Source organism: Molothrus aeneus, chromosome 10, assembly GCF_037042795.1.
Source record: "Molothrus aeneus isolate 106 chromosome 10, BPBGC_Maene_1.0, whole genome shotgun sequence".
Classification (NCBI taxonomy): Eukaryota; Metazoa; Chordata; class Aves; order Passeriformes; family Icteridae; genus Molothrus; species Molothrus aeneus.
Genome location: NC_089655.1, coordinates 14,790,758 through 14,812,493, shown reverse-complemented (window position 1 = coordinate 14,812,493; position 21,736 = coordinate 14,790,758). Strand labels below are relative to the sequence as shown.

The 21,736-nt window shown below is 46.5% G+C and overlaps 2 protein-coding genes across 2 annotated transcripts; one reads left to right on the top strand and one right to left on the bottom strand.

Annotated features, from left to right (window-relative positions):
- The first annotated feature begins 1,267 nt into the window (after positions 1-1,267).
- Positions 1,268-8,116, top strand: CLDN16 (claudin 16). Its single transcript, XM_066556971.1, has 5 exons — positions 1,268-1,384; positions 5,924-6,026; positions 6,272-6,436; positions 7,470-7,661; positions 7,977-8,116. The coding sequence occupies exons 1-5, from the start codon at positions 1,271-1,273 to the stop codon at positions 8,114-8,116; spliced, it is 714 nt and encodes a 237-aa protein (XP_066413068.1). The 5' UTR covers positions 1,268-1,270.
- An 8,372-nt stretch (positions 8,117-16,488) lies between these two features.
- TMEM207 (transmembrane protein 207) lies at positions 16,489-20,577 on the bottom strand. Its single transcript, XM_066557119.1, has 5 exons — positions 20,482-20,577; positions 18,628-18,665; positions 18,162-18,206; positions 17,576-17,715; positions 16,489-16,637 (listed from the first exon to the last, which is right to left on the bottom strand). Exons 1-5 carry the CDS (start codon positions 20,575-20,577, stop codon positions 16,489-16,491), a joined length of 468 nt encoding a protein of 155 aa, XP_066413216.1.
- Between the last annotated feature and the right edge of the window lie 1,159 nt (positions 20,578-21,736).

The following is a 21,736-nucleotide window of genomic DNA, read 5'->3' as shown; positions in this document are numbered from 1 at the left end:
AAGCAGAAGCTTTGAGCAGTGCTGTAAAGGTGCCGCTTGGCTCCATCTGGAGGTGACAGCTCAGATGACAGACACCACCAGCTTGGGCAAGCAGCTGGAAGCAAAACTGAACGCAGAGCAGGAGTCTGCTCCTCTACCCAGTGTTGAATATTTCTCCATTCAAGGCAGGTCTTCTGCCTGTTACTGCTTCTCTTTATATTCAAAAATAATGATCATTGAGGATGCGAAGGTTTCTGTGCTTTTGTACCTTTGGCGTGGGAGCAATTTCTAGTTGCACTCCCATGGTTTTCCTGAAAGGTGCTCTGGAGCCCTGATGGCTTTCTCAGCACTGCACGAGAGGAGACATTGAGAAGCCTCTTACAGAGGCCCCAGCCTTCTGCCCCTGGCAGCCTGTGTGACCCCTGCTCACCTGCAGAGCCTGGCAGGAAAACAGAAATTTGCAGTCAGAGTAAGCAAGCAGGGAAATTCCAACCAACTGAAATCCTCCAGACTTGCACTAGTCTAAAAACTTCAAGATTTCCACATGGGAGTTGTACTCATGCCATGAACAAATTGAGGCCTAGGGCATGAGAGGTATCAAGGTTTAACTTAAATTCAAAATGTAGAGTTCTGGGAGGGGGGGTGGATGTTGGCTCTGAAGGCCCATGACTGCTGCCTTTTCCTTTTCCTCCCTGGTGACATTTCTGCATTGAACTAGATCATCACTGCACCAGAGACCAACAGGGTAACATCCAGGGGGCCTGGGATCTACACCAAGACACTTAATAATTGCTCCCTGATAAAGCATAAACCATTGAACAGGAATAAATGTGTGTGTGCACATGAGAGTTCCTCTCTGTGTCCCTCAGCAAGGCTCAAGACTTCTGCCCTGGAGAACAAGTTTTGATTCTTTTTTCTAATGCCTATCTTGACAATGCCTGCCATGATAGCTGCCTCCCCTGGCAGCCCAGGGCTGCAGTTACCTGCAGTTACCTGTCCCTTCTGCACAGCCCCATTTCTCTTCAGTCAGGCATGACAGGAGCTGCAGCGGGGCAGGGTGGATTGGCTGCAGCAGCTCCCGTGGGCACTCTCACCCTCCTCCCGACCCCTGGCAGTGAGCACTGCCCTGCAGCCATCACACCAGATGGCATCTGCACAAGAGAGGAGGTCCTGCTCTTCATGGTCACTGCTGGGCATCTGGCACACTGACACTCTGTCTCTGCCCTGGCTTTAGGAACAAGGCTGGGCACTGTTGTTCACACTTCCCTGGATGTGCTGAGCACCCGCTGGCATGAAGTTTTTCCTCCAATATGTGGGCTTCTTTTGTGCTTTTTTCTCTGCTGCGTTTTTGATAATATCTACCTGGACAGACTGCTGGATGGTGAATGCTGATGACTCCCTGGAGGTAAGACTGGGGTGAGGAGAGCCTGATCACCAAAACCAATGTGTGCTAGAGAGTTTGTTCCTGGTGTCATTGCTCCGCTCCACTCTCATGTTTTTTCTCCCTGTTGTGCTGGATGAAAGTGGATGAGAATGAAAATAATTACTGTGGCAGAGCAGGAGAAAAGTGGTATTTTGTGAAATTCTCTTTGCCAGACTTTTTTATCCAGACTGTGCTCTTATTTAGTAAGTTCAGGAAAGATCTACAGGCTCTAGTTTTACATGAGAAGAGTTATCCCGTACCTCCAGCCTGCATGGATATTTTGAAGATATTTCTAATTCTGTAGTTCAGACTTCTTGGTGGAGACATCCAGCATGTACAACTGTGATCTTCAAATCTTTTTCTGACCAGCCATTGAGCTACAGGGCTACCAGAAATTTAAGGGGAGCATGGGCATTCAAGATCTCCTGGAACTCATGTGAACAGTAGCACTCTCTTATTAGAGAAAGCTATTGGCAAAAGGTAATTGCAAACAAGGGAGCAGATTGCTGCTTACAGGCAAGGTGTGCCCCAAAGACTCCAGGTCCAAAATTACCACTGTTTCTCCAGCACTTAGTACTGTGAATTTGTAATTTTCTTCCCAGCACAGCCATTCATTTCTGTACATTTAAGCTACAGGTCCACAGTGTAGGAATCTGCTCTCTGGCAAACTGGATCGTTTAGGCAGTGAAGGTGAAACACCTTCCAGGACAGAAAGTTTGGCTGCATTTATCAGGAGGAAACTTTCTATCTGCTATCCAGCATATGAAACCATGAGCTCCTCTGCACTCAGTGGTTGCAATGCAACATTTAGCTGCAGCACGTGGAGGGGTGAATTATCCAAGGAAAGAAGGATAAAACTAATTACAAGAAAAACTTTTTTTTCCTCTATGCTACAAGAAATCCTGACACTCCGACTATCAGAAACCCTAAAAGGTGGATATAGATGATGATCCAATGCAGTGCAGTTCCTGATGGTCAGCATGTCTGCTCAGTGAGCCTCTTTTCAGGACAAATAGAGTGCACTCAGTGATGCTGGGTAGGATGTGACTCTTCATTTGGGAGTTATTTCAGATTCCTTTCAGAAAGTACTCAGATGAAGGTATCAGTATACTCAAAAGAGCCAAGGGAGTCCAGTTGTGGGGAAAACCAGATGAGAGAAGCCCAGCTCCTGAGTGAGTCCAGTAAAGAGCTGGTCCGTTGCCCTGAGGCTGTGTAACCTTGTCTTCCTGGGCAAAGGCACCTGCGATGGGCTGTCCGAAGTGCTCCATTAACACCCAGTTTGGTCATTAGCCACCACTATTCTCACATTCCGGCTCTGAGTGTGAATACTAAATAATGGAGCAAAACGCCCCCAGCCTTAATACCTGACCACTGATCTTAATGACCCTAATGACTCACTGCCTCTCTAAATAGGGAATGTCCGCGGCCAGAAAGGCTAGAGTCCGCAGTGACTCCCGTTTTTAGCTGGAAAAAGGGTATGTTAGGCAACTTTGGCTCCAGAAGAAGGGAACTCCATCCTTCAACAGCTGCTGGGTGGTGGCTGGTTGCTTGGCTTTGACCCTGGCCCCCTGCAGCTGGGGAGGATGAAACCCTCACTGTGGTCCCAGTGGAGAGGAGCATCCCAGGAAGAAGAGGCTGCAGGGGCCCTGACTCAGCTTTCACAGCCCCTCACCTCCCTTGAGAAACAACAGGTTACAGAAACTTATTTAAGTTAGTGACTGCCTGTGAAGCATCAAGACAGGGCTGGGTCAATTTTTGCGGTAGTTTGTAGTGGAAAAAGCCCATAATCTGCTTCTCAACGAGTGCTGTATTGTGTAGACAGTCCCTCCCTGTTGCAGGTGGATTATAAATACCGCCACTGCTGTTAAATGCTGCCTGTTTTACACTCAAGCTGGGCTTGTAATCATTGTCTGCTGGCACCTTCTCAGAGTGCGGTAAAACACTGTGACTAACATCGCTTACGTGTTTGTCTTCTCCGCTTTCCCCAGAAGGAGAAGTGTGCGCTTGTTCTGTAATTTTCCTTTTTTCCTGTATGAGAATTATTTTAATATTAATTATACATTATGAATAGGATATAATTATATGTATTACAGTCATTATGCAGTTCATGTTTTACATGCATACTTGTGTTAGGGAAAGCAGGTCGTGTTTTGTAATCCGAGGGGGATGAGGAGCATGGCTGTGATTTTGGCTGCTCTGGGAGTCCTCGGCTGGGCCCAGGGAAGCTGGAGCACGTCTGCTGTAGGGGGAGAGAGGTGATGGGGAATTAGTGCTACCAACATGGTGCAAGAGTCCAGCCATGGGATGGGGAAATCCATGTCCTCACATGATGCCCCATGCCTTGACCCCTGTCCCCTTTACAGCAGCAAGTTCCCATGTGCCTGAAGATCTGTGCTGTCAGCACAAGGGAAGATGCTCAAAGGTGGCTTGGGAGCAGATTAACAACCAGAAGGATCAGCCGTGAACAAAGCAGAGGGGAGCAAGTGTTGGCCCTTGGCAGCAGAAAGCAGAGTAGCTCAGCAGCAGCTCAGGGCAGCCACAGGTCCCCACACCGACACCTGTTCCTATCCCTCCTGCACCAGGCAATGGGACAATTATCCCTGGCTGCACACAGGCTGTGTGGAGATGGGCTGGCTCCTGCTTTGCCCATGCTGGCTGTAGCAGGAGTAGTGACAACTGAAACATCCCAAGAAACAAAAAACATTAAACAAGTTTTTGTTAGTCTGGGAAGGGGGTTATTTCACAAGCTAGACCATAACTGTTGTGCTTAAGACCTCTGTTTTGCTTGGAGGGTGACAAAACCTGGAATCCTGTTAGTCTCCTTATAAATACTCCTTATAAATAATTTAGATGTAGATGCTGCTTGTAAGATTTAAAAAACAGTAATAATATCAGCAAGTGAGGAAGTAAGTGACATGATTAGCTGAATGCAGAGTAGTATAAATAAGCCTATGGTGGTTTGGGAGGAAAGAGAAATTATATAAACACAAGTGGAACAAAATGTAATTTAATAAAAATATGCTAATTTCAAGCACAGCCTGAACAGTGGTGAGTTAAGACAGAAGAGGACCTGCAACTGCATTAAGAGGGCCACAATAAAAATACATTGAATGTAAACATGGCAAATTGTTTTACAAGACTTTGTTTTCTTGAAAAGCACAGAATCAATGAAATTAGATTTTCCATCACTGCTTCTCATTTTTCATCACATTTTTCATTAAATATGCCCTGAGATTCTCAGAAACGTTAAGCACTTCTCATCTTCATGAAACAAAACATGTAGATTATTTCCATTCAAATATAAATAGCATCTCTTCTGCCAGTCTGAAGTAGCGAGTCATTTTTCCTCCCCTTTGATCCAGACAGCAGTATCAGAGAGGAGGTGCACAGCTTGGCTCAGACATTGTGTTGTGGAGAAAATATTACAGTTGGCTACAGACCTCAGTACATCCTGAATAAGACTTTATTATGTGTCCGAGATATGTTATTATCTGCTTTGTGATTTACACAGTGTAAGAAAAATGAATTTATTGCATCATCCGAGCAAGCCTGGTCCCCTTCCCCTGCGTGAAGCTCATTTGCTGGAAGAGTTTCTCTTTCCATTAACTGCAGTGGGTGTCGCTGGCAGAAGTGGGCGGGCTGGAGTCCAAAGCTGCACCGACATTAACTCTGCTCCTCCTGTGAGCAATTCCAGGAATATTTTAAAGGTGCTTGTTGCCATATTTGCATTGGTAATGGAAACGCCTCCCGTATTAAAGTGATTTATGGAAGGCTGGGCTGGGAAGGGTATCTACGGCTGGAGGACAGGCGATTAACCACGATGCTGCTGCCTGGCCTGCCCCAGTCCGCATGTCTCAGTGATGACTGTGGCTTGGGCACGCGTGGTCCCACGGCCGGCAGCACAGAGGGAGCCCCAGGGCCAGGATCAGCACCCCCAGGGCTGGGATCAGCACTGGCTGCCTCTGGTTTTCCAGCCAGTGCTCACAGCTGAGTCATCTGGGGGCCGCCCTCCCCGGCTGTCTGCAGAGGGGCTCACATCCAGACTCCTCTGCACTCCTCTCCCACTCTCTGAGCTGCTTCTTAGCCGTCAGGAGGATGGTGTAAGGAAGGGGAGCACAGGCAGCAAGATCTCGGGTTGTCTGCTCCACAGCCCTGCCCAGCTCAGCCTAGACAAGAGTTTGGCAATGAGTGAGCAAATCTGCTCTTAGATCTTTCTGGTCAGCCACCCCCCAGCTCCTCCCAGAAATTTCCTTAAAATTTTTATCCTTACTAGTAGGCAAGTGTTTTTTTTCCTAATGTCTAGTCTGATTGTTTTTTTTTTGCTCTAATGTAAAAACATTAGTAGGGACATAGAAAACATTGTCCTTTTCCTCCATAATTCTGCTTTTTCTCTTCAAGCTAAACACTCTGGTTTACCATCATTGTAACTGGACCAGGATTTCTGTTGAAGGGCTAAGACAACCACCTGCTGCATTGGTGGATATTTTAACCTGTGGTCTTTTTTGTCCTCTCAATCCACAGGTGAGTACAAAATGCCGTGGCCTGTGGTGGGAATGTGTCACAAACGTTTTTGATGGGATCCAAACTTGTGATGAGTACGACTCCATCTACGCCGAGCATTCTGGTATGTAAGAGTCAGAGATGTTTCTGCAAGTGGTGGTGGGGACACTTGAGTGTAGACTAAGAGTATCTGTTCCACTCAGTGACAGATAATTAGAGGCATGTTCCTTTTCTCAGTCAGGTATTACTCCCAGGGGAAGATGAAAAAAGCTGAACACCAGAAAAAAAATGTTCCTGTGGGATCCGACCCCTTTACCTGCCCACATTTCCATTCCTCATGCACTAAAATGATCTGCTTTTGTTCTGCAGTAAAACTGGTGCTGACCCGAGCCATGATGATAACAGCAGACCTCCTGTCAGGATTTGGATTTCTCTTCCTGGTCCTGGGACTGGACTGTGTGAAATTCCTTCCTGATGAGCCGCTCATCAAGCTGCGCATCTGCCTGGTGGCTGGGGTTATGTTGCTCCTTGCAGGTATTTCCCCACTGTGTTCCCATTCTGTAGGACACCCTTTAGCAAAGTGGGGAAGCATTAAAAGCCTTCTTTTATTTTGGCTGGTGATTTTCTGTAGGGGGAAATTTGATTAAATATATAAATTATTTGATTTATTTGTGTAATGCAGCTGCTTCTGTTCACCACCTGCCTCAAACACCATGTAGTTGAGTTTATCTGCTTTCAGTTCATGTTTTGACCAGGTGAGTTTGCTTTGAGTTGACTGCCATTTATTGCTGTTTGACTGTGGAGCAGTTGAGGTTGTTGATACAGTAAAGAGACCTTGCTGTAGGTCTCTAAACCAATTGCTGAAAGACTAGAAAATCCTGGCATCCTGGTTTGGTCCCTGGCTCTGCCACAGATTGTGTGACCTTGGGCAAGTCACTTAGCCCAAAATCTCTGCAGCTGATCTCTAATAAAAGGATAATAATATGTCTGTCCCTTCTAGGTGATAAATACCCAACTGGCTGAGGTGCTTTGCTGTTACAGCCAGTGGGAGAATTTTAAACACAAAAATAACTAGGTACTAAATAATATAATTTGACTTTATGCCATATCAAGCAGCTACCTCTTCTTCAGTCTCAGCAGATTTAATAACTCCCCCCAGCCACTGGGAGCACATGTAAAACACATCGAGAGGCTCTTTTAAGCATCTTCCAATTCATTTCTCAAAGTTTGTCTAAAAAGCATCATCAAACTTTTGAAAATCAAAACAGATCAGAAAATTGAATTCTGGAGAGACAACTTTACAAGCAGCTGAGATGGGAGGAGCTCCTTGTCTTTTGCTGCAGAAACCTGAGTGCTGCCAGTGTGTTGGAAGTGTGTGTGAGTGCCAAGCCAAGAGGTGCAGCCTCTGCCTGGCAGCACAGGATACCAGCAGGAGCCAGGGTGAATCCACCGAGGACAGAGCATGGACAGGGGCCAAAACCTGCTGTCCCAGCAAGGTCTTCCCACCCTGCAGCTACAGCTTTAGATCTGATCCCCCCATGGTTGTGAGTGTGGCCCCTCTCTGCAGGTCTCCCTGGCATCACGGGCTCTGTGTGGTACGCCGTGGATGTCTACGTGGAGCGCTCCTCTCTGCTCTTCCACAACATCTTCCTGGGCATCCAGTACAAGTTTGGTTGGTCCTGCTGGCTTGGCATGGCGGGGTCACTTGGCTGCTTCTTGTCTGGGTCCCTGCTCACCTGCTGCATGTATCTCTTCAGAGGTGAGGAAGCACGGCTGAGGCACAGCTCAGGGGCAGAGCCATTGCTCAGGGTGTGCTACAGGGTGGGGAAAGTCCTTTGGCATGGTGGCTCATCTCCAGTGGCGATATTTTCAGCTGTAAAAGGGGAATAGTCTTAGGCAGCTCTAGAAAGCACATCAAGGTCTTCATGTGGGAGCTGAGGTGTGAGGATGCCATAAAGTGGGTTGTTACTATGTCACATCTTGGAGTGCTGCTTTCCCTGAATAATGAAACTTTGCAGCTGAAAGTCACCAAGCACTCATCAGCAGTTCCTATTTCTCTCCCTGTGCCTCACAGAGACCAGTTCTGGAAGATTCCATTCTGCCTACTCCTTGAGGAAAGGCTATTCCTCAGCTGCCACTGTCGTAACAAACGCGCATTTGCCATCCTCGCAGACAGCCACCTCCAAAATGTATGCGGTGGACACAAGGGTGTGAGGAGGAGGTAAGTGCTCCAGAAAGAGCTCTGCTTTAATTTGTAGTGGATTGCACAGAGACTCAAGCTCTTGTGGTTGTGATACAGATGCAGTTGAATTTCAAGGACCTACTGTATGCCACAATGTTTGCATTACGAGAGCTTCAAAATACCTTTCCTTCAAGAAAGTAAACTCTGAGAAGATCCCACTTTCTGAAATCCTCTTGATTTGAGTGCTGAGACCACTTGTATAAGCACAGACTGAAATAACCAACACAAACTTTTTTCAGCATTTGTCTCAACACTACTGGTGGAAGTGAGATAAACCAGCCATTCCTGAATCAGAGCACAGTGTTCTGCATGAAGACCCCCAAACTGCAAGATGGATCTGTTCCACATCTGGCAATGTGTCAACAGAGTGTACAAAGGAGAAAATCCTGGCAAAAGGAGGGACTGACTGCCTGACCAACATCTGGACCCTGTGCCCTCAGTAGGGGGATCTGCCCCTCTTGGGGAGCTTTTCAAGAGATAAGAGCTGTGTTAAATGTCTGACCCTCTCTTTGGTCCATGAGTCTGCACTGAGAAATGATTGTAAATGCAGGTGCATTCTTGCCTGAAAAATACAGCCCTTCTCAGTCAGTGTTAAAAGGTACTCTACTAAAAACTCAGTGAAATCTGGAAATTGCCAGCTTCATTCTGCTTAATAAAAACATTTCTTGGACAAAGTGAGTGAAGATCCAAAATCTGAACTTGTGCATTACAATATATCTACATTAACTAGAAGCTAGGATAAATGATAATTGTCCCTTTCCATCAAAAGGTATTTAAACCTAGTTCAGGGCTGCTGTCCCTGGCTGCAATCCAGGCTGCCATAGGCTGGATGAGGTTAGGGCATCAGCCAGGTCTTCACTAGGGTGGGGGAGGAAAACCCCTGTGTGGCTTAACATGTTCCCTAAGGATGGATGTGAACATTTTTTCATGCCTTTAATAGAGAGAGAAGCTGAGACAGAGTTTTCTTAGGGTTGGTAGGAACTGTCCAAATCCAGTCCTTTCTGACCATGGGCACCACACCATGTCACAGTCACTGAGGGCTGAGAAAAGTCTCCCAGCACAGAGATTTATCTGCTTAGGAGCAGTGGAAAAACAAAGCTGGAGTCTCAGCTGGGTGTGCACAGCTGTGGGTGCTGAAGCACTACCAGAGGGAGGCTTCCTCTGTAGATTGCTTGATGGGGAGGCTGGATTTCCTTCTCCCAGACAGTATGAAGGAAACTTTATGTTGTGTGGGCCAGAGAGAGATGGGCTGGCTGAGGCTGGAGTGAGCTGCATCCCAAGCAGCACTTCTGATAACTCCTATGATGGAAGATGTAGGGCTGAGTCCTCTGATGGGTTCCTCTGGAAGCAGCACCTTGTGCTGCAGCACAGAGCTGACCAGCAAGGCCAAAACATAACCCAGCCCTGACATGGCTCCAAGCTGAGAAGCACCCAGGGCCTGGAACAGACAGGACAACAGCAGCTCCATATGGCCCTGCTGTAGGGCCAGGCACCTCCACAGGGCTCAGGGCACGGCACAACCATCTCAGCAGAGCCCTGGCACCTCCACAGGGCTCAGGACACAGCACAACCATCTCAGCAGAGCCCTGGTGGCAGCTGTGCTGCCCAGGCAAGGGAGGCTGGTGCCTGCAGCGTTCGTGCCTGCCGAGTTCGTGCTGTTGGGCTGGCAGACGTTTATGTCAGCCAAACTGGGAGCAGGTTACTGCCAACAGATGAGCTCTATCAAACAGATGTAAACACAGTAGGAGGGGTGATGGATGCTTTTTTACAAGGTCCTGAGAGACGATGAGTACAAGAGTTATGAGCGATGTGATGAATTCACAGATCATACCAAGAATGCACAAAGAGATCTGGAGGTGACAGGAATTTTTGTCTGTTATTGCAGGAAACTGCATTCAGAGCTTGGCAGTTGGTTTTTTTGTTTGTTTGTTTTTTTTTTAAACTTTTTTACAGCCCCATCAGAAATACGTTTTCTGTTGGTCTTTGGAGCAGGAGAGCTGGCACTGCTGACACTCTCTGCCACGGCAGGGAAACTCTGGGAACATTTTTGGGTCTGCTCCCTGGGCTGTGTCCCTGCTGCCCTGCTCCTTCAGAGACACAGTGGGAAGGAGATGGAGGGTGAACACATCCCAGAGGCAGAGCTGTGCTCAGTGACTGCTCCACTGCCCACATCCCTGCTCCTGCCCAGAGAGGCAAATGCTCCCTCAGCCTCCCTGAGGGAGGAGAGATGCTGCAGGCAGCCTCAGCCCAGCTCACCCAGCTCAGAGATGCTCCTGGGGAGGAGGTACCCAGCAAAAACATCAACTCTGAATGAAAACCTCCCCAGCCTATGCAGCCAGCACATTATCCCTCCCCACAACCACTCAGGGATGCCTGCCAGCCTCTTGCTGTTGTTTTCCATAGCTTTTTCTAAGCACAAAGGTTATTTCTTGCTGTGAAGATTTATTTCTTGTTTAGCAGAGAAGTGCAGGTGTAATTACAAATCTCAGATCACTGATTTCTCCTGTTCAGTGATAGAGGAGAATTCTTGGCCTTTATCTTAAATGGTCTTCAGTTTGTTTCAAGGTGGTGGGAGCTGTTTTGTGACTTGCAATGCATGGGTCACGCCAAGCAGTGGCTCAGTGGGCACTGAATGTCTATGCCCTGATCAGGGGTGAATATTAAAGATTATTTCTTTGGCCCCTCCAGCTCTGTGTTCCTCCTTGGGGTACACAAATAGGGCACAAATACCACCTTAACTCATCCTCCTCAAATACACTTCACACACAAAGAATTAATGTACAAATATTCTTTGTATATCAAGAATATTGCATCAAAACTTGTGAGCCTCTCTTCTTCAGTATGTGTATAGAATAAGACTTAATTCCTTAATCATACTTCTATTGTAGCCAAACTCTATGGTAGGTTTTGAGGACCCATCTCTTACAGAAGAGGACCAGGAAAAGGTCACAGCAGCTCTTAGTTTTGCTAGGTTAATGTTTTGTAACCAGTCCAGTACTGCATTGCTTCATTATTCAAATTCTGCTGACAGTCTAGCTGATGTTTTGATCAGCTGTTAATATTTAATTGTTAATCCCTGTTTGATTTAATACTGACACTGGTTTCATGACTACAGGATTCACTCCTCATTAGCTCATTATCAGGTCACAATGCAGATCTATTCTAGTTTAATTATATATTCATTAGCAAGAAACCTCCCAGAAAGTAAACAGGACTTATTTATTCTTTCAAAATCACAACCAGTCCCTAAGGCTAAAGATGTATCAGGTGAGCTCAGTTATTAAAGTATTTCCTTAATACCTACCTGCATTCCATTCAGCAGCAGCTCACTAGCAATGACAATAGACTGTTTTCCCCCTCCTGATGGCCACTGATGGCTTACCAAGGCTTTTTGCTCAATTGTAATTTCCAGCTGAGCTGAGGCCCAACATTTAATCCATCAGTTCCAACAGATTTTTAGGTTTCTCCATACTTTCACTAGCTTACAAGGGGCATTTTTCTATGTTTGGGTATAGTAGAGGAAATGTATTGTACCTGAGTATCTGTATATAGGCTTTTCAAGTAAAAGAAAAGGGGGAAATATAGGAGAGGAAATGTATTGTACCTGAGTATCTGCATATAGGCTTTGCCCCGGGAGGTCCCGGTTGTCCTTAATTGGGCTGCAGCTGTGACCAATGAAGATAACTGGGATAAAAGGGGCTGGGTTAGCTACTCAGGGAGAGCCTTGGAGGAGCCCTGACCTGAGAGAGAACAGCATGAAGAAGAAGAAGAAGTAGTCAGTGAAGACCTGTAGCCATGAGAATACACCAAAGAGGTATGGCCTTTAGAAGTCTGATAATATCATTATGGGGCTCTAGAGAAATAGAACAACAACATTTGGGCACCTCTGTCTTCATTTCCCAGGGCACAGGGAGAGTCAGGGGTTTAGCTGAGAGCAGGGAGTGACACCTTTCCTGCCTGTGTACCTGCCCCAGGGTGCTTCCTTGGACTGGGGCTCCCTGTTGTGCTCTCCCCTGGCATCTCCGTGCACTCAGCCAGGGCTGGTTGCAGATTATGGAAAACAGTAAAGTGTTTAGGTAAGATCTTTGCTAAGTTGATTCCATGCTTACAGATAACTATTGATTTCCCATTTTAATACAGGCAAGTGAGGGAGATAAAAAATGGCACCTACAATGGCTGGCCTTTTCTGCCTGCAGCATCTCATCCTCTCCCTGCCCAGATCAGCCTTGCTCATGAGGGCTTTTAATATCTCCAGCTGTAATTAGTGCTCACTCTCACTGTGACCTTGTGAACCAGGCTATCTCCTACTGCAGCTGCATCAGTTTTTCCCAGGATATGGATTTCCTGCCTTTTCACAGACATTGCCATGTGATTTTGGTGTGAATTCAGGGGATCTGAACAATTATTTTCAGGAGACAGGAACAGCAGTGCAGAACTGTGTTTTTCTTACGCGCTGTAACTAACATCAGTGGGATACAATAAACACAATTGCCTTTGAGTGTTGTGACTCCCTAACCCGCATCCAGGTCTTGCTCAGCAGGTGTTTTGTTTTGCTCAGGACCTGCTTTGACTCCTGTGGAGGGGATCGCTGCTGTTCTGCAAGGACACACAAAAGGCAGCAGCACAAATGGGACTGGCCCTTGGGCATGGGGGATTGATTTTGGAGGCTGCCTGGACCTTTGCTGGCAGCCACAAAGCTCAGACCCCAGTGCACACCTGCAGCAATGCATCTGCAGCAGCTGAAGACTTTGTCTCACCCTAGATGCATCTACTTAGTCATTTCCTAAACTTTCCAGGAGAGAAAAGTAAAATTCCACCAAGAATGCAAGGTTTTCTCTCTCAGCTGGGGCTGGACTCCCACAGTTTGCTCTTCTGCATCTGTTAAATATTGTGGGCAAGTGATTAATGACTGAAATACTCTGTCCAACCGCCGGTACGGCAGCGAGAACTATTTTCTCCCTGTAGCTGCTGGGTTCCTGCTGTAAAACGCCTTTGAGCAAGGAAGAAAAGAGCCGGAATTGTGCCATCTAGTGACCCAAAGAGAGCGGGCATCTGTCCCCAACCCTGTCCTCATCCTCCCTGCACAGAGGTCTACAGCCCATAATGCAGAATTTTGGATGACAATTAATTAATGAGCATACAAATTATTTCCCCATCTTTCATGTCCAACCCTCCTGGCATTCCAAACTGATGCCCTGTTATGACTCAGCTACCTCTGGTTTTGCTCTATTTTGCCTGAGAGCCACTTTACATCTTTATTATTCAGCTCTTAATCTGCAGATGTGAAAGTCCAGCCGTGTGCCCACCACGTTCCCTCTGTCCTTTGCTTGGTCACCAAGCAATTGGCTCCTCTGCACCACTCCCACGTCCCCCCACAAGTCTTGCTGGTGACAAGTTCCCCCAGAAACACATCTGCCTTCTAGTGTTTGCTGCTTTTTTCTAGAGCTGTTTGTCATTTCTTCTCAAAGTCAGCAGGAAGTGTAAGCCAGAGGATGAGTGGCAGCCAGAGAGTCACAGCAGGACAAGTGCTTTTCCAAGGTGAACCCTATTCCTAAGGTGATGAATTATAAGGAAATGGTTCTCCTCTCTTTGCAATTCTGGAAACATCAGCCAACTGCTTTAACTGCCCTCATTAAGAGCTGAGTACTTATAAAAATATCAATTACCCAGCAAAATCTCTGCTTGTGTAAGAATGGGAACACAGGTCTGGAGAAACCTTGTCTGTTCTGCTGGAGAACACAGGAGCCAGGTGGCAAGCTGGGACAAGCAGCTTCCATAGATAATAAGAGGTTGGTGGGGCCACCCAAAATGCTTTTATAGAAGAAAGGAACCCATCCTCTCCTCCATTCTGGTGATCAGGAAGTCAAGGACCAGGGCCCTGAGCCCCTTCTCAGGGTACTTCCCTTCCTTACCCCAAGCCAGCAGCAATATTAGTTTATGTCCTCCCTACAGGAGCTCTTTTTTGCAGATACCTCCTGGCTTTCAGCTGTTTTTGGAAGCTCCTGTGGTGTTGCACAGGTACCACAGCACACAGGTGCTGGTGAGTCCAGATGGAGCCTGATTTTGGGACAGCCACTGGCTTACATTACTCTGAGCCACTTGTTGCAATTCTGATGGAAAAATTTGATTCCTTTTGTGCATAATTAAAGCACCTCAAACATGAAACTGAACACACTTGAATGCACACAAGCAGCAGGGGAACAAACCCCTTCCCTCGAGTGTTTTGTGTGCTGAAAGTCTTGCTTGCCCTCTGTTGGGTGGCTGGGGAAGGATTTACCACCTCGGCAATCACCGGTCCTGGAGAAAGAGGGATGCAGAGGGATTGGAGGCATTGAAACCTGAGCAGTCCTTGCTTGTTAGCCTCTCCAGCCATCTGATTAGAAGGTGACATTCAGTGAAATTAAAGGCAGCAATTTATTTAGAGCCAAGCCATTAATAAGCAGGAGGTAGTAATGTTTTATGCAGCACATAATGCAGACAACCTGTGGAGTTCTCTGCCATGAAGGGGTCACTGAAGCTAACAGTGTGTAGGTGGGAATCAAGTGACAGCTGATTTAATGCCCACTAACAGGCTATGCAAGCTGCAGTGACAAACATAATCAAATCTCATGCTTCAGGGCATAAATTGAAGGGGTTGAGTGGTGGAAGCAGTTCTGTACACGAAAGATCTGATCCTGAGAGGTGCTGATTACCTGCAATTCTTACTAAGTTTAGCCAGCAAAAGGACACTCAGAAGTTGCTTGATTTCTCTCCTGGCTGAGTCTGTACTTGCTAATTTTCCTTATTAATAAACCCAGTAATATTTTAGCCTGCTGGCACAAACATTCATTTGGCTACAAGTGACATTTATTTCCTTTTACACAAGTGTCAAACATTAAAGCTGCTTCTAAAATAAGATTTTAGGGAGATAATTTGCAGTGGTTTTGGCAAATAATTTTTTCTTAAAAAAAGTTGCAATTCTTTATCTCACAAATGTACTTACATAGAATCATTATGAGAATATGATAACCTTTAGTGCATTTATCTTCCCAGTTTCCTTCCTGAGCACAGGAGCTGGTGCTAACCTCACTCTGCAGGTGGGGAGGTGCTCCATGAGGCAGGCTGTGGGCTCCCATTAATCTTTTGGGATTCTAATCCCAGGTGGGCCCAGCTGGCCAAACTGGGCTCATGGCTCCATGGGAGCACAGAGCATGGGACCAGGGCTGACATTCCCTTCTGCAGCAGGAGAGGTTTCACTGCACCCCCAGCCCTTGCCTCTGAGAGAGCAGAGGCAGAGAGGTCAGGCAGGCTGAATTCAGCCTTCAGTGACCTGCCCTGCCCAGGACAAACAAAGGGGAATCTTTGCTTTCATCTGGAATCCAGCTAAGGGGAAAATTCAGCATCTTTCTTCAATAATTTGAGAACTAGTTAGGCTAATACCTCCAAGGAATGACTTTGGTTGAGATGATCCTGCTTGGGCACAAGGCAGTCTGGGTGGCTTCTTAAAGTATTTTTTCATCCTGTCTGCAGTGATCACCTCAAAGCAAATGGCATTCTTTATCCTAATAGATTTCTATAGCTAAGTACTAAGTACCTAAGCCCCTAATTCATGTCTGTGGGGAACTTCCACGTGGCTCTTGGGCCATTCAAAGCCTTCTGGTCTGCAATGCTAGGGCAAGAGTAGCTCAGGACAGTCATCATGAAATTAAGAACAGCTCAAATGAGCAAACTCACTTTTTTTTAAGGCACTGTAACCAGCTCCTGCCACTGCTACTCCTACATAATCCCTGTCTCTTGTTTTCTCTTCCCTGGCCATAAATTTGCTGCCTTTTGCACTAGACAAATCTGATATGCTGTGCTAAATATTTTAAATGTGGCAAACGATCCTTCATCACAGAGTGGCATGATTGCATTGCAATGTATTAGAACAACGTGACTTTGCCAGAGGGTGTTTCTTGGCACAGTGCCGAGTGAAGGAGGCAGCCCAAGCTTGAGAAGTAACTACCAAGTAATTTATCAACATTTGGTCCTAAAATACATGGGGCTGCACCAGCTCAAGCAGCCTTGGAGAGATAAATCTAGAGGCTGAGCCAGAAACCCCAAATGCAGACAGGCCTTTGAGGAAGCTTCTTGAAATCCAGAGATATCAAAATGTCAAGCTGAACTCCTGTGACAGATTCAACACATACTTTTGGCATTTATTCTGTTGCATTTAGTCTCTTCTTTCAGGTTCAGATGAAATTTGTGCTGCTTTTGAGACTCTCAGCCGACCTGTGGAAAAGGCTGATTTGATCTCACGCTCCTTTGGCACGATGGAAGATCTCTGATGAACCAAGTATGATCACTGAAAGCCAACATGTGGTGTCTAGAGCTTGTTTTCCTTCATAACATCCTCATAAGATGGAGGCAATTCAGCTCCCCCGAGGCTGAAGCATGGGGCAGGAGAAGAGGAAATCTCTGCAGTCCTGCAGGGGCTCAGGGATCCAGAGAATGGGCACGGAGGTGCTTCAGTAGCTGGGGAAAAAGCAAAGTCACCACTGTACAGCAGACAGGCGTGAAGGGCAAGTGTGGGAGTGAGAGGGATGAGCCCAGGAGGAGCTGCCAAACCACTTGGAAACAAGAAAGGCACGGATGTAATTTTTGAAGGATGGCATCACAAAGTCTTTCACCACAAACTCCAGATACAAGAAGTTGGGACAGAGGAATTTGGGTGGGTTTGGGCGGGTCCTCCCTGTGGAGACACTGTCTCTGACCACCCAGAAAGCAGGTAATATGTCCTCTAGGAAGGGCTTAGCCTAATGACGGGATTAGCTTTATTTTTCTTGGAGGGATGTTGTCTGGCTCAGCCTGCTGATGCTGCTGGCCATACTCCAGATCAGTTCTGGTTGCTACACAGTCATTATAGCCCAGTCCTCAAAATCTGGGTGCTCCTGGGGGAATGTTGAGGGTGGCTGCCACAAAGAACAGCACCCACCAGGACAATCTAACAGACCAGGGTGTGTTAGCCAGTTGAGTTGTACTGGGGTGGCTCGAGTTAGACCAGTACAGTTTTGCCTGAGTGAGAAATGAAGGACATATGCTGGAAAGAGCTGCCTGACCCCAGGGGCTGTGGCTGCCCCAATGTCTTGGGCCACTGAGTGGCCTGGCACCGAGGAGAAAGTCCCACACACCTCCAGTGTTTGCCTGGCCAAGCCCCAGCTAGGCACCTTTGGGACACATGGACACACAGGGACCAAGGTATGGCTCAGTGAAAAGTGGATGTGGCTTCAGCCCCCCAGTGCATGGGGGGACATGTCCCCAAGATGCCAGAGCTGGGCACCCCACTGTTCACCAGCAATACAGCCCCAGGCTGCATCCCAGCTCCCAGGCCTGACTGCTTTTTACTGGGTTATGGATGGGCCACAGGAAGGCCACCAGGGCCAGCAGGACCTTGCAGCAGGGACAGGACTAACCACAAAAGGCATCCGAGCTGCTGAGGGCAAAGACAGCCACGGTGCGTCGGGGCAGGCAGCTCCGGCGCTTCAGCCAGCACTGCAGGCAGCAGCAGATCCCGCAGGACAGGAGCAGGGCCAGGAAAAACAACACCAGGAACCTGAGGCAGAGGCAGCAAGGGAGGAACAGAACTGTCACCATCTGCGGGCAGCACCGACAGATGGCTGCATGTCTTCAAATTAACATATTCATTAACATCTTTTGCAAATAGCCCTTAAATGTTGCGGCTTCCCCACCAGCACACTGGACATGATCAAAGTCCCCCGAAACCAATGTCTCACTCCTGAGTGCTCAGCAGCCAGTGCTGGCTGGAAATTCAAACTTTTCTCCCTGACACAATCCATCATTTTTTCCCAGCTCAGTTGTCAGCGTACAGTGAGGAGGATATGGATAAATGATTTCCATTAGTTTGTAAAGACAGAACACAGGGACAGCCCAGGAGCAATGCTCTCTAGCTATCAGTCTCTCTTAATGCCTTTCTCTCCATATATCCATCAAAGAATATTATTTGCCAGCTTTTCCCCTTAAAGCAGATCTGAGACTTACCACACATACCAGCTGCTAAAGTTTTCATCGCTCTGTCCAATGCACCTAAAAAGGGAAGAATAAAAAGGACTCCCAGTCCAGTGTGAGGGGGCTGCTGTACCCGCCCCAGCACATCTACCAGCACAAAGACAAGCACCATCAATAAGTAGAAGACTGAGAAGTTTTCTTCCATGAAGGGAGCCCATTAAAAATTTCTCTATGTGGATGGGAGCAATGCAGATGATGCAAGAAGCAGCGTGCCACTTGTTTGCCTTTCAACACTGGTGCCCACCAGCAGCATTTTTGCTGAAAACCCAAAGGGTCGCCAGCCTCTATTTCCTCTTTTGGAAAAACAACCAACCCTAAATATCCTTTTCCTGGAAGCCCTCATTCCTCTGCTGTGCTGGTGTGCCAGGCAGGAGCAGAGCACCCCTGAGAGAGCCTGGGGTCGGGGCAGCCCTGGGTGAGAGAATGAAGCCACACTCACCTCTCGCCAAGCTCACAGTCCGACCCGGAGTCTGCTGACTGAAAACACACATGTAAATCAGACAGGGCAGGTATGTTTTGTTTTTTACAATTTACCAGTATAATTACTGTTCTTAGAGTGGAAAATTGGAGAGGAAGAGCAAAAGGAGTGCTGATCCTGCAGGGTTGAAACCAGACCTCTCCTTAGGGATCTGCCTCTGTGGGGCTCTGCTTTGAGCCAGCCCAAATCGAAACTAGCAGAGAACCTCACCAAGAGCTCAATAAATTCAATAGTTTGCAGATGAAAGCTAGGCCAAGGAGAAAGCATTCCTTTTGATGTGGAAGAGGGAAAGGCAAGAGCAGGCAAACACCAGCTGGAGTCTGAGACCTGCTTGCTGCACTGGGCTTTGCTATTCAGAAATACCTGCTGAAAATGCCCATAACCAAATTCTTGTTCTGTAGCTCTTTTTTTTTTGGGGGGGGGGAGCTAATTGTGAATGCAGCAGTAAATTGGAACTGTTTTGACCAGAAGTGTGCTCTACCCAGCATTTTCCTGTTTTCAGATAGTAGTGGGGCATCATTCCCAGAGCCAGGTTTCAGGTATTGCAAATATGTGAACCTGAAACTTGTTTTTCAGGTATATTTTCTATTCTCAGCTTAAGCCAGTTTATTTTTGCAAGCCTTGTTGATCTTAGCCTCAGTTTCATATTATCTGTGCAAAAAGTAACCAGAGCAGTTCATCAGTATAATTGAATCCAATTCAATAGATTCTTTTGGCTGACTGGTGTTAGGTGTGTTATTACAGTTGCCCAACGTTGCTACAAAAAAATTCTGATCGGGTGTAGAGTTGTGATAACACTGGAAAGCAGAAGGAGCAAGATAGAGGAATTTAGATTTGTTTCTTTGAAAAAAAAAAACCTATTAGAATGTAATTTGTAAATAATTACTTTGGATTTCCCTCTGCATATATCCAGAACACTTGGAGATTTTTGACTTTGAGTCAAACTGGAAGGCTCTGTTCTAAACTAGAAATTTGTATCAAATATGCATAACTGAAAAATCTCTTTTAAAATCTCTAATTAACAGGTTCTTTCTGTTATGCAAAACTCAAGCCACTGTAAACAGTAAGAAATCCCCCCTCAGATCTCTATAATGTGTCTGATCCTGTGCACACACTGCCTTTCAGTCCCTAGTTTCACCAGAGGTTTTTGGGTATAGTAAGTCTTTCATATAAAGCATTGTCTGTGAAATTTCACGAGTGGCTGAAATCCAAATGAGGAAAAGAGAAAAAGACAGAAGCTTCAACTCTTCCAGACGTGTCCTTTTAAAACTGAGCTAATTTGCCATGTCACACATGCACCCTGATGCATAATATTTTAATTCTTTTGGGTTTTTTTGCATTTCAACTGATTATTAAATAACAAGTCAAAAGCAGATAGCTGATTGCTGTGATTACATGTATCCTGAGTATTCTTCATGGCTGAATGACAACCTCTGGCCTCTCTTTTATCATCCTTCAAACCAGCTCAGCAGAGCCACCTCAGCGTGGTTAAACTGCAGCAAAGTGCATCTGCTCTGAGGCAGGAATCTGTCACAGCAGCCAAACACCCACCCCTGCTGCTGAAGCCCCAAGCTCTTCCATCTCAATAGCCACAGACAGAATAAAGGACAAAGGCAGTGGTGTTTTCTCTGCATTAATTGGAATTTTTGCGAGCATTAAATCTTCCCCAAATTCATTAGGTCCTCAAAAAAATCCTTCACAAAATAATAATAAAAAAAGAAAGCTGATTACTAAATTCTATAAAAGTTGGAACCTTCCCCTCTCCCCCGACAAAGTCCCTAAAATCAGCCTGGTCCCAGTGAAGGGTTTGGTTACCTGGAAGAAGGTTAAACACAGAACTGCAGTTCCTGCTGTGATCCATGAAGTTAAACACAAAGCTCCAGGTCTCTGCATCATTAATGTGAGAAACATTGGAAGAGCTTTGTTTGCAGCAGTGTTTTACCCTTTGTGATTTGGGGCTTTTAAAACTTCTCTGCACATGGTGCCTGCAGCCAGAGAACACGTTACCCAATGGCTTCCTGTGCCTCAGAAATTACCGCTAGCCAGGGAGCAAATTTGGGTTTGCAGGGACACAAACAGCTACCAAAAGTTAAAGGAACACTGGTTTAAGGTCAGCACCTTGCAGTTGTTTCGGTATTTTCCGAGCTGTTCACAAATTCCTGCTGCTGAGACTTAGTTCCATATTAACCCATGGCTGCATTTAACAGGACCTGCTACAAACAGAGTCACTGGTGTCTGTGCAGTGGGGCCACACTTTCATGGCATGCTGCCTTCAGATGGAATACTGGCATTACAGAGTTAGCTCTAACCATGTCCTGTGCACTGTGCCTACCACCTCAAACCTGCACCAAGGATGAAGGACACCCTTCCCATCCTGAGACACTCTCCACCAGTACCAGCACCGCTGTTATGCAGCTGCCAGGGTTTGCCAGGAAAATGCAGCTTAAAAAACCCCATACATCCCCAATGCTTCTAACAAGGGACACAAAATTTCACTGCACATTCAATTCCTATAGAGCCATCCCAGGTGATGTGGTTAAACAGGGGTAGAAGATGGTTTGCACCATAGCTCTGATCCCCTTGGAAGGGACAATCCCAGTTTGTTCAGCAGTCAGTAATAGGTTGTCACTGAAGTTTACAGCCCGTGGCTGAAATGCACCATTAACTGTGGTTCTTCCAGATTTTAACACAAAGGGTGTTGCCATGAATATGTTTAGCTGTCACTCCAGAGTTAAGCATTATGTTGGGATGCCATTACTTCTGTAATGATTGACAAATCCGAGCTGCTCTTGAGATGTACCTCTGTGGCTTTGCTTCAGCTGAGAGGTCAAGAAGTCTAACCAGCTGTGATATACATGCACAACACAGATTTGTTATTTAATGTTCAAGTTTTGCATAAACCCAGCCCAAGCCCTGGTGTTCTCTAATGTTTACTTTCAGCTCAGCACTAATGAAAGGCGAGTCCCTGAAATGATGCTCGCTGAGAAAGCATCTCTCATCATGGTGCTAAGTGCATGTGCTACACAAAATAAATGGTCTGAACATGCTGTCCTGCTTCAGACCAATCCTT